The 13,666-nt window shown below is 40.5% G+C and overlaps 1 protein-coding gene across 1 annotated transcript; it reads right to left on the reverse strand.

Moving 5' to 3' along the window:
* Window positions 1–10,642: 10,642 nt before the first annotated feature.
* On the reverse strand, window positions 10,643–13,130 carry LOC124501499 (cationic amino acid transporter 3-like). The gene has a single exon (XM_047065731.1). It carries the CDS (start codon window positions 12,950–12,952, stop codon window positions 11,189–11,191), a length of 1,764 nt encoding a protein of 587 aa, XP_046921687.1. The 5' UTR covers window positions 12,953–13,130; the 3' UTR covers window positions 10,643–11,188.
* Between the last annotated feature and the right edge of the window lie 536 nt (window positions 13,131–13,666).

The following is a 13,666-nucleotide window of genomic DNA, read 5'->3' on the forward strand; positions in this document are numbered from 1 at the left end:
TTCCTACACTTTGTCTTGCCAAATCATCCAAATACAATCCATCCTTCAAACATCTGTATTTTATGTTCATTCTTTCAACAGAATGTATTGAATATCTAGCACAATACCTCACAAACATATTGGTTGAGTCAGTTTCACATCACCAATGCCTTAGACACAAATGCTCACTGAAAATTTGTCCCTTGATTAATAGTCCTGTTCCTTGGAACAATGGGAGTTAGTATCATATGTAAAATGAAGATAATAATAGGGCCTACTATATAAGCCTATTGTATTAAATGGAAAAATTCTTAGTATAATCACATCATAAGCACCTAATACATGGAAATTTTTAACTCCAACTGAGATCAACTTTTCTTCCAGGGCTTTATTCTCAGTGTAAGACAAAACCAAGAACACTTGAGACTTGGGTCCCTGAACAGGCCTTACTCTTAACCCACCCCAGGACCTTGAGCAGGATCCTTATCCAACAGCTTGTTCCCTGACTCATAAATCCTGACTAATGGCATAGACATGTCACCTTAATGTTTGTGGAGCCCGGTGACTTTTTGTTAAATGCTTGGAGATCTTCAGATGACAGGCACCCAAGGGCAGGCACCAGACACCCTATTTAGTCATAAAAGGAAAATACTACCAAACAAATTGGAAGAGGCAGATGCATAACTTAGTGCAACAGAGAATTAAAGCAGGCATCCAGGAAGAGCAAATCAATCCTTCCACTCTAATCTTTTAATACAGAGATAGGAAGAGAGATCATTTTGAATGCCTCAGACTAACTGGAGGATCTAGGAAGGGGGCTTGGAGTAGGTGGGGAGAAGGATGTCCAAGTCTTTAATTTAACTTCACCTCTCCTAAACAAAGACAGGAGGAGGTACATGTGATGTTACCCTAATTCATTTAAGCCAGTTCAAAGGCTTGGGCAAACCAGCTCCTCCAAGTGGCTTGTTTATGAGTTGTGGCTGGTCCTGAATTATTACAGGCTCTCTTTTCAGCTTTATTCTTTGTTTACCTCCCCATCACCACCACTACCTCAGGCAATCGTTTCCCCTACTAGACCTAGAGGCCAGTCTAGGGAAGACCCCTCCAACTGCGTGAGTAGTGGTGGGCCCCTGACACAGCAACCAAGTTGGCATACATACATACATACATAAATATCATAATATATTATAATATTATAATATATAAATATATATAGCGGTGTACAACACACGGTTTTACAGGGACTGCCCCTGATATTGAAGCAAAGAAAAAACTGTTACCACAGCTAGTACTTCCCCATCCCCTAAATAGTAGGTAGCCATGATGGAGCAGGCAGCCCTGATGGAGATCTACCATCATATCTTTGATACTTTAGACCAGTTCCATAACCATTCTGGGCTTTAGTTTTTTCATCTGTAAAGTGTGGGCAGCAATACCACCTATCCCACAGCCTGTTGTGTAAAGCAAACAGGAGAGTGCACCACAAACACATCCTGCCCCTTTTAAGGCATTATGCAAAAGGCATTAGTACACTAACTCCTCCCCCGACCAAGACCATTGTTTCATGTCTGATGAATGTTCACAACTGTTATGAATTTTCTTTGTGGGAAGTATTTGAGCTTCCCTAGGCTTAAATATTTAGGAACAATTCATCCCCACTTAGAAAGCCAAAAGATTTGTATTTGGAGAAAACATGGACAAATTTTAACTAGGGGTTTTTCAGAGATGAAATCCCAAAGAAACCTTGTTCTCAATCTAATCCCTATTTTGGAGGAAAAAGCTGCTTCTTTAAAATGTAAAGGTAGTCCACCTTTCCTTATCTACTGAGTTTCTGTTATTTTTTAAAGCTCCTACCCAACCCCTTGACTGCAGCCTGGCATGCGGTTGTGATGTTTGGGGGTGTGCAAATGACCAGGGGCTATGGCTGATTGGACGCTGTCCACTGTGGTTGACAGAGGATGAAGACTAGTGGGCTGGAGAGGAGTGATGACACGGGCCATGTCACAACCCTGGACTGAGGAGTTCTGATTGTTGTTCTTCCTCACCCAACCCCATATTTCTCAATTAACTCTCCCCACAAAACTTGGAACACCTCTTTCTCTCAATCCCATCTTATAGTATGCCTCCAATTACCCATCCAGGCACTTAAAATTGAAGCTAAATGGGGCAGAGAGAAAATGGGGAGAGAAATACTGGAGCTGGGTTCACATATAGTCACACCAGCAGGTTTCTAGTCCTACTCTTGGCAATACCTGAAGAAAAGAATGTTAGGTTCTTTTTGAACTCTCTCCCTTCTCTTGATATCCTATATGCAATTTCCCTTCTCAGGACCCCTTACTTCCCACCTTCCAGTCTATCCCCTACCAAGGTGTGGGACTTTCTCAGCTCCAAGTTCCCAAATTCCATCTCCCCACACCACCATGTCCTGATGAATGTTTCACTCCACTCTTGAAGCATCCTCCAGGATTCTTGACATCCTGGAATAACAAAGCTGAGAGACAGAACCTGTCTGTCCCTATATCTTCCTTTTCCCTTTGTCTCTTGAATGAGAGGTGCTTTATGTTTTTGTTTTTGTTTTAATTCATGAGATAGACAATTCAGAGATGGGAAAGAACTGAGACCTGCAGGGCCTGAGGATAGGGCTTTTGGTTCCCCCAGTCACTTTCCAGCTCTGAAGACTCAGTCATTACTTTCAGAGATTAGTTGCTGTTTTCAGGTGTTTTAAGTCATTCCTGGATACAGGTGGAGTGCACAAGAAGACTTGTTCAGAATGAGCAGGTCCCACCCTTCAGTAGGATTTTTAATTCAAGAACCAAAACATGTGGGGGATAGGATGGGAGGCTGGAGGCTGAAGAATTTGGAATGCTTAAGGATGTTAGGAGGTAGTAAAGGAGGGACTGAGGGGGCAGACACTGGGATATTGAGACTTAGTCAATGGGACTGTAAAAAGGGAGTAGAAATAAGAGAGAACTTATCTTTAGGAAGAGCTTATGACTTTGAGAGGGTACAGTGTGAGACAGGATGGGGACTGACTTAGAAGGCCAGGCCTATGTCCTAAGACTAAGAATGACACCTCTAGAGGAGCAAAGATGGCAGAACAGCATGGAAGTTTTTTTGTGTGTGTCTTGCATCCATGAAATACAGCCAGACCAACACTAAACCATCCTGCACACCTAGAAAACTGATTGGAGGATTAACACAACAATCTGCACAACCTGAACCACAGAATTCAACAGGTACATGGAGAGGTGAACTTGGGGAGCGAGAAGCCACAGGCTTTTGCGGGCAGAGGAAGGATGGTGGGGGGAGAATACGGGATAAGCACCCCTCCCCAAAAGCAGCTGGAGGGAAAGTAGAAAATTGGAAACAGCTGCAGGGGCTAAATTAAAAAGGGAGAAAGGAGAAAGGAGAAAGGAGAGGGTTTAAATTGCATTAAGACTGTAAACAAGGGGAATGCAAAGTCTGCAACTCCACAGCTCGATACCTGGCAGTGCTCTGGTGGGAAGGGCGAATCCCCAGGAACAGAATGGGGTCTGGGAGGTCCTCGGGCCACATAGGGAAAGCGGTTCCACTGCTGGAAGGACATTTGGTAGAGACTGTTGAAACCACTTGGTCCCATCAGACCCCAGAATGACCACATTCGCTGGTGTTGGAACAAGGTCATTAAGGGTGAAGCCTGGTGCCAGATGTGTGTTGTGATTTCCCATAATCCCTGAAACGCTGCTTCTACACTATCTCACAAACTTTTTCTGGGTGGGCTGGCACCTGGCCACAGTCTCAGGGCACCGGCAGAACCAGGGCCCAGCAAGTGTTCCTGGGTGCAGCCAAAATTCAGCCATTGCTCAGTGAGATCCTCCTGCAGAGGGGCAAAACGGGTCAAAGCCACAGTCCTTCAGAAGTAAGGGGTCAAGGAAAACAGCCACCTCTGAGACAAAACTCAGAAGACAGGTACTGCCTGGGGCTTGGTCACAGACAGTAAAAAAGCGGGGAGTGGACAAAAGCTGAAGACAGAGGATGGGTGCTCAATTGCTGGTTGGGGAGAACAGAGTTCTGATACTAGAGACTGGGTAGCTGGCTGATGACATTTTCACAGCTCCCGCACATGCACATAGGCACTTACTTGCATGAGAACACTCCACCCCACTAGTCTAGCAGCGCCATCTAGTGGAGAACAGAACCTTTACACTGAGCCCCGCCCACCTGGGCCAACCTCCCTCTTCAAGAACACAAGTCTCACCGCCTGCTTAGTTTATGAACTATAAAGTGCTTCATAGTCTGACTTCTATGGTAAAAGGAAGTAATTTCAGTCCTATTTCAATCTGGTAGCAGGTCCATCTATTCCATTTTCTTTCTTTTTTTTCTCCTTTTCACTTTTCTTTCTCTTGAATACAGAAAGAAAAAATTCATTTTTATTTTCAATTTTTATTAAAAATATTTTTCTTTCAATTTTTCACTATATTTTTACTTTTCTGTAATTTTTTTCAAATTCTATTTTATTTCCATCATTTTATTTTAGTCTACTTCAAGTGTATTCAATTTTTCAAATTTTCAAACATTTTCCTTTTTTTCCCTTTTTTATCTCTTTTGTTTCTTTTCTTTTTCTTGGGTGCAGAAAGAGAAAAAAATCATTTTTATTTTTAATTTTTATTAAAAATATTTTTATTTATTTTTTTCTACTACTTTATTTACTTTTGTGTAATTTTTTTCAAATTCTACTTTACTCCCATCATCTCATTTTAGTCTACTCAGTATATTCATTTTTTTCAAATTCTCAAATGATTTCATTCTTTTCCCCTTTTTTTCCCTCTAACCTGTCAAACCACTTCCAACACCTAGAGGAAGAGCCTTTGACTCCAAGAATGTAGCATCATTTATTCAATTTGTGTGTGTGTTTGTGTTTAAGGTTTTAATTTTAACTTTAATTTTATTTTTTTTATTTTTTATTTTTAATTTTTCTACCTCATTAATTCCTTTTCTCTCTTCAAAATCACAAAAATAAGGAATTGACCCCAAAAGAAAGAACACGAAGAAATGACGGCCAGGGATTTAACCAACAGAGATACAAACAAGATGTCTGAACCAGAATTTAGAATCATGATAATAAGAATATTAACTGGACCCAAAAACAGATTAGAATCCCTTTCTGCAGAGATAAAAGAAGTAAAAACTAGTCATAATGAAATAAAAAATGCTATAACTGAGCTGCAATCACAGATTGATGCCACAGTGGCAAGGATGGATAAGGCAGAACAGAGAATCCGTGATATAGAGGACAAACTTACAGAGAATAATGAAGCAGAAAAAAAGAGGGAGAATAAGGCAAAAAAGGATCATTTAAGAATTAGAGAAATCAGTGACTCATTAAAAAGGAACAACATCAGAATCATAGGGGTCCCAGAAGAGGAAGAGACAGAAATAGGGGTAGAAGGGTTATGTGAGCCAATCATAGTGGAAAACTTTCCTAACCTGGGGAAAGACACAGACATCAAAATCCAGGAAGTACAGAGGACCCCCATTAGACTCAACAAAAACTGACCATCAACAAGACATATTATAGTCAAATTCACAAAATATTCAGGCAAGGAGGGAATCATGAAAGCAGCAAGGGAAAAATGTCCCTAACCTACAAGGGAAGACAGATCAGGTTTGCAGCAGACCTACCCACAGAAACGTGGCAGGCCAGAAAGGAGTGGCAGGATATATTTAATGTGATGAATCAGAAAGGTATGCAGCCAAGAATTCTTTATCCAGCAAGGCTGTCAATCCAAATAGAAGAAAGATTAAAAGTTTCCCAGACAAACAAAAACTACAGGAGTTTGTAACCACTAAACCAGCCCTTCAAAAAATTTTAAGGGGGACTCTCTGAGGGGAGAAAAGATGAATAAATAAGTAAATAAATACCAAAAGCATCAAACATTAGAAAGGACCAGAGACCACCACCAGAAACTTCAACTCTACAAGCATCATAATGGCAATAAATTCATATCTTTCAGTATTCACTCTAAACATCAACGGACTCAATGCTGCAATAAAAAGACGTGGGGTAACAGAATGGATAAGAAAACAAGATCCATATATATGGTGTTTACAAGAGACCCACTTTAGACCTAAAGACACCTTCAGATTGAAAATAAGGGGATGGAGAACCATCTCTCATGCTAATGGTCAACAAAAGAAAGCCGGAGTAGCCATACTTATATCAGACAATCTAGACTTTAAAATAAAGACTGTATCAAGAGATGAAGAAGGGCATTATATCATAATCAAGGGGTCTATCCACCAAGAAGACCTAACAATTGTAAACATTTATGTGCCAAATGTGGTAACACCCAAATATATAAATCAATTAATCACAAACATAAAGAAACTCAATGACAGTAATACCATAATAGTAGGAGACTTCAACACCCCACTCACAGTAATGGACAGATCATCTAATTAAAAAGTCAACAAGGAAACAATGGCTTTGAATGACACACTGGACCAGATGGATTTAACAGATATATTCAGAACATTTCATCCTAAAGCAGTAGAATATACATTCTTCTCCAGTGCACATGGAATGTTCTCCAGAATAGATCATATACTGGGACACAAATCAGCCCTATAAGTACAATACCAATTGTACAAGATCAATATCATACCATGCATATTTTCAGACCACAATGCTATGAAATTTGAAATCAACCACAAGAAAAAATTTAGAAAGGTAACAAATACTTGGAGACTGAAGAACATCCTACTAAAACTGAATGCGCTAACCAAGAAGTTAAAGAGGAAATTAAAAAGTATATGGAAGTCAATGAAAATAACACCACAACCCAAAACCTCTAGGACACAGCAAAGGCAGTCATAAGAGGAAAGTTATAGCAATCCAGGCCTCCCTAAAGAAGGAAGAAAGGCCTCAGATACACAAACTAACCTTATGCCTTAAATATCTGGAAAAATAACAGCAAATAATATCCAAACCAGCAGAAGACAGGAAATCATAAAGACTAGAGAAGAAACCAATGCTATTGAAACCGAAAAAAAAAAAAAAAAAACACCAGTGGAACATATCAATGAAAAAAGAATCTGGTTCTTTGAAAGAATTAACAAAGTTGAAAAACCACTAGCCAGTTTGACCAAAAGAGAAAAAGGAAAGGACCAAAATAAAATCAAGAATGAAACAGGAGAGATCACAACCAACACAGCAGAAATGCAAACAACAATAAGAGAATATTATGAGTAATTATAGGCATATAAATATGCAATCTGGGAAAAATAGACAAATTCTTAGAAACATATACACTACCAAAACTGAAACAGGAATAAATTAAAAATTTGAACAGACCCATAACCAGTAAGGAAATCGAATTGGCAATCAAAACTATGCCAAAAAACAAGAGTCCGGGGCCACATGGCTTTCCAGGGGAATTCTACCAAACATTTAAGCAAGAGTTAACACCTATTCCCTTGAAGCTGTTCCAAAAATTACAAATGGAAGGAAAACTTCCAAACTCATTCTATGAAGCCAGCATGACCTTGATTACAAAAGCAGACTGAGCCCCAATAAAAAGGAGAACTACAGACCAATTTCCCTGATTAGCATGGATGCAAAAATCCTCAACAAGATATTAGCCAACTGGATCCAACAATACATTAAAAAAGATATACACCACGACCAAGTGGGATTTATACCTGGGATGCAGGGTTGGTTGAATATCAGCAAAACAATTAACATGGTTCATCACATCAATAAAAGAAAGGACAAGAACCATATGATCCTCTCAATAGATGCAGAGAAAGCATTTGACAAAATACAGCATCCTTTCTCAATAAAAACCGTGAAGAAAGTAGGGGTAGAAGGGGCATACCTCGAGTTCATAAAAGCCATATGTGAATGACTCAACGCTCATATCATACTCAATGGAGAAAAAATGAGAGCTTTCCCCCTAAGGTCTGGAATAAGACAGGGATGTCCACTCTCACCACTGTTATTCAACATAGTATTGGAAGTCTTAGTCTCTGCAATCAGACAACACAAAGAAATAAAAGGCACCCAAATCACCCAAGAGGAGGTCAAACTTTTACTCTTCACAGATGACATGATAATCTATATGGGAAAGCCAAAAGATGCCACCAGAAAACTTCTAGAATTGATTCACGAATTCAGCAAAGTTGCAGGATATAAAATCAATGCACAGAAATCGGTTGCATTCCTATACACCAACAATGAAGTAACAGAAAGAGAAATCAAGGAATCGATCCCATTTACAGTTTTACCAAAACCCATAAAATATCTAGGAATAAATCTAACCAAAGAGGTGAAAAATCTATACACTGAAAACTATAGAAAGCTTATGAAAGAAATTGAAGACACACACACACACACACACACACACACACACAAAGGAAAAAGATTCCATGCTAAAAATAGAACTACCCTACGACCCAGCAATTGCACTACTAGGCATTTATCCACGGGATACAGGTATGCTCTTTCAAAGGGACACATGCACCCCCATGTTTATAGCAGCACTATCAACAATAGCCAAAGTATGGAAAAAGCCCAAATGTCCATTTATGGATGAATGGATAAGATGTGGTATATATATACAGTGGAGTATTACTCAGCAATCAAAAAGAATGAAATCTTGCAATTTGCAACTACGTGGATGGAACTGGAAGGTATTATGCTAAGTGAAGTTAGTCAGAGAGGGACAAAAATCATATGACTTCACTCATATGAGGACTTTAAGAGACAAAACAGGTGAACATAAGGGAGGGGAAACAAAAATAATATAAGAACAGGGAGGGGACAAAACAGAAGAGACTCTTAAAAACTGAGAACAAATTGAGGGTTGATGGGGGGTGGGAGTGAGGGGATGGTGGGTGATGGGTATTGAGGAGGGCACCTGTTGGGATGAGCATTGGGTGTTGTATGGAAACCAATTTGACAATAAATTTCATATTTAAAAAAAAGAAATTTAAAATGCAAATTTTAAATAATCTACATGAGTAAAAGGAACAATATTTTTTTTAGGAAAAGAAGTATGCATATTCTTCCTAAAATACACACAATATAAAAAATGCATACCAAAAAAAAAAAAAGATCACATTGCTAGTTGGTGGTGGAAGCAAGATCACAACTTAGCTCTCAGTTGTTCACCTCTGTGCACCAAAAGCAAACAACCGTACAGGAATTTGAAGTCCAAGAATTCAGATATTTCCGAGTAGGAGGACCAACCACAGGGATTTTCAGCATGGGTGGTATGTTCAAAGCCAAAGCATTTTGTGCTGAGAGGAAAGCTCCAGCTCAAATCCACCTGCTCATGTTATTTCCCCTCTCCCCACCCCCCCCACACACAGCCAAGGCTCAAGCTACTCAGACTTTTCAGTGTGCTCTGAACACTGCTTCATTTTCCAGTGCTTTTCCTCATGGTGCTTTCACTGCCTATCCTTCCCTCCTGCCCATGTGTGGCAAAATCCTATCTGTCCCTGAGAGAGTCAACTCAAACGCCATTCCTCTACAAATTCTTCTCTGATTTCACCAGTCAAATCTCTCTACTGTGCCAACCACAAATTATCTTCCTCCACTCTGAATTCCCAAGACACTTTATTTGTATATTACTTATGACAATACTTTATACTTTGTATTACAGCTATGCTTTACTCCTTGTATTAGAATATAAGCTCCGAAAGGAGAGGGCCATATTTTATCTGTTTTGGGTTTTTTTTTGTCTTTTATGGTTTTTTATTTATTTTTTACTGATGTATAATTAGCATAAATGTCATTATACCATTCTCAGGTGTAGAATATAATGATTCAACACTTCCACACTTTTTCAAATGTTCATCAAGATAAGTATATTCTCTATTCCCTTTACCAATTTCGCCCATCCCTCTACCCACTCCCCCATTGGCAATTACCAGTTTATTCCCTATATTTAAGAACATTGGGCTATTTGTTGTTGTTGTTGTTGTTGTTGTTGTTGGCTATTGTAAATAGTGTGCAATAGGGGTGCCTTGGTGGTTCCATAGAATAAGCATCTCACTCTTGATTTCAGCACAGGTAATGATCTCATGGTTCATGTGATCAAGCCCTACATCAGGCTGCATGCTGACAGTGTGGAGCCTGCTTGGCATCCTCTCTCTCTCCCTCTTCATCTGCCCTCTCCTGCTCATGCTTCCTCTCTCTCTCAAAATAAATAAAGTTAAAAATAAAGTAAACATAGGGGTGCATATATCTTTTCAAATTTATTTAACCAAGAAGCTTTTGCTTCTTGTAAAAGGATGTAAAAGGAGACCATCGACAAAACAAAAGGGTAACCTACTAACTGGGAGAAAATACTTGCAAATGACATATCCAATAAGGGGTTAATGCCCCAAATGCAGAAAAAAAAAACTTAAAACTAAAGAACTCAACACCAAAAAAACAAATAATCCAATTAAAAAATGGACACAGGATATGAATACACATTTTTTCAAAGAAGACATAGAGATGGGCAGCAGACACATGAAAAGATATCCAACATTACTAATCATCAGAGAAACATAAATTAACAGAACGATGAGATATCATTTTATGCCTGTAAGAATGGCTAAAAAAGACAAGAAAAACAAGTGTTGGTGAGGATATGGGGGAAAAGTAACCCTCATGCACTATTGTTGGTAATGTCAATTGATGTAGCTGCTACGGAAAACACGATGGAAGTTCCTCAAAAAATTAAATATAGAACTACCATATGAACCAGTAATTCTGCTAGTCGATATTATTTTAAATAATTTCAGCCAACACCCAACAGGGGCTCAAACACACCACCCTGAGATCAAGTGTCACATGCTCTACCAACTGAGCCAGCCAGGAACATAACCACCCATGTTCTCCCAGTACTAAATATTTAACTAAAGAAATGAAGCACTTTTTCTAGTTTCTTTTAATAATGTTTTGACCCTGTTAGCAGTTACAAACACAAATGCAAGTAGAATAATTAAAAAAAAAAAATGAGAAAGAGCAAAGACACATCCATTCTTTTGTAATAAATACAGAGCTCTATTAGTGTTCCCCCACAAACAATCCACAGGAGGCCTAGCTTTTCATGAGATCAAGAGTACCCTCCATTATTATGCAGGAGACCTGACTGCATTCAGGTGTAATGATGTCAAACTGAATGTACTGGCACTGTTGAGTTCAAGTCCTATAGTTTTGGCTCTAACTTAGTTGGGGTTAAGTGAACAGGCTGTACTGGATCCCATAGGTGAGGTAGACAGCAAACCCAATCAACATCCAGACAGCAAATCGGGCCCAGGTGCCACCTGTCATCTGCATCATAAGGTAAACATTCACAAAGATGCTCAGTAGTGGGAGGAGAGGCAGAGCAGGGACCTTAAAGTGAAGGGGACTGGAGCTCTGTGGCTGTCTCCAGATGACCCCAGTGATCCCAATGATGAGCACCAGGAGCACCACAACCACTGAAATCCACACTGGGTCTCCAGAAAGCAGAACTGGCCACTGGGCCAGCACCAGGCAAAGAAGAGTGAGCAGCAGAGCAAGCAGTGAGGAGCAAACATAGACAACCCGGCCAGAGAGTGGAGTAGGGGTGGAGCTGCCTGTGAAAAGTAGTTCCTGTAGAGTCAGCCTCTCTGCTGCAGGTCCATTCTCCTCCTGCATCTCTGCTTCATTTCCCCAATTCCTCCTCTCAGGCTGGTATCGGCAGATGAGAACACAAATAGCCACCAGGCTATGAGTAAGCAGGATCCCAATTGAACTGAGGTCCAAAAGATCAGTGAGTCCAAAGAAGAAGGCCATGATTGGTGCAATAATGCCAAAGATCACATTTGCCATGAGAGGGGTACATGTACCAGTTTGGACGCTGGCAAGCGCCGGGAATAAGAAGTCATCCTGTGCCATCCTGTATATCACCTGACGTATGGGGACCATAAAGCCCAAGACATTGGCCAAAAGACTACAGAGGAATCCAAAAGCTACAACATAGTAGGCAGGGGCCCAGCCAATATGGAGAAATGCCTCAGGCAAGGTGCTTCCACGTTGAAACTGATAGTAAGGCACCATAAGTGTAAGTGCCACAGAGACACCAAAATACAAGAAAAAGCATATGAACAGTGAAATCACAATGCTCATGGGGATGGAACGCTGGGGATTCCGGGCTTCTTCGACTCTAGTAACAATATTGTCAAAACCAATAAATGCATAGAAACAGGCAGCTGCTCCACGGAGAATCCCCTTGAAGCCAAAAGGTGCAAATCCTCCCGAGCCCATATGGCCCAAGGTGGAGGTACCATTGAGTCCAGCCTTTAAGAAGTCCTTCTCTGTGAGCTTCCAGTTGTGCAGGTCCCCCTTAATGAACCCAGAGATGATGACAAAACCAAGAACCAAAAGTTTCACCGATGTGATCACTTTTGTAACCATGAAAGACTGACTAAATCTCAGAGTCTGCAATTCTATGAGGAAGTATACAAGGCTCACAACAAAGAAGTTTGGATGTTCTACAAGAACACGGGGAACTTGCTGTGTGATGCTCTCATGGAGGGTGTGAGAGTTCTGGTTCCCAAGTAGAATGTCAAAAGCTAAGGTCCCAGCCTGGATCACAATGGCTGTACCAGCAACATAGGAGAGAATAAAGTTCCAGCCAGTGATGAAAGCCCAGAGTTCACCTATAGTGACATGGCTGTAGAGATATGCAGAACCAGAATGGGGAACCCGGGCACTAATCTCTGCATAACACAGCGCAGCCAACATTGAAGATAGTCCAGCCGTCAAAAAGCAGATCACAATGGATGGTCCTGCCTGACTGGCAGCCACCTCGCCAACCAGGACATACACACCTACACCCACTGTGCTGCCCACACCCAGGGCCACTAAATTCAGAGTGCTCAGGCTTCTCTGTGGGTCATTCTCAGCCACCAGTTCCTTCAGCGTAGGTCTTCGTACCAGTTTTTGACTGAATCTACGAAGTGCCTGGCTCAGCATGCTGGCTGGAATTGAAGAAGATTCCAGGATCAGAGAGCTGTAGCAAGCTCAGGGAGCAGAGTCTGGGATCAGGTTTGTTGAGTCTGAGTTAAGCCAAGTTGTGTTGGGCCTGCATGTTTCCATGCTCAGGCTTGAAAGCTGCTACTTCATATTTCATCTGGTATGTGCTATCGCTCCATAATTCCTAAATAAACAATAAATATTTACTGAACAGTGGTGTTCAAACAACCAACCAAAGCCAAGTCCCATGTCACCTATTGCAGCACAAATATCAGAAGTTGATATGAAAAATGTCATAGAAAAACCAACCCTGATTTCCCCTCAGAAAAAGTGCCAAATACCTTCCAACATTTTGCTTTTTACACACCACATGACACAATCTCATTTGGGTTCACCAAAGTCATGTAGTGTCATGTACTAATGAAGACACACAGGACATGAATTTATTGTGTAATATTTCACACGCAGTATGTTTGTGCCATGCTTATGTGTGAGTTATGTTACATTAATTCATGGACTAGAGGGCCGTGTTCCAATTACAGAATAATGTTTAAATATCATCTGAGTTTAAAATACAAATATTGGTCTCTTGGTCTTAAAATCTTTAGCTTCAATATCAGCTAGCCAAGGTCGGATGTCACTTTGGCCCCCTTTCTCTTCATTCTGTGTCATCCACTTAGCTGGACTGATGGCAAAGAATGTGCAGTCTAATCC

Source organism: Lynx rufus, unplaced genomic scaffold, assembly GCF_022079265.1.
Source record: "Lynx rufus isolate CCGP_SWC_20201006 ecotype Redwood Valley unplaced genomic scaffold, mLynRuf1.p SCAF_7, whole genome shotgun sequence".
Taxonomy (NCBI): Eukaryota; Metazoa; Chordata; class Mammalia; order Carnivora; family Felidae; genus Lynx; species Lynx rufus.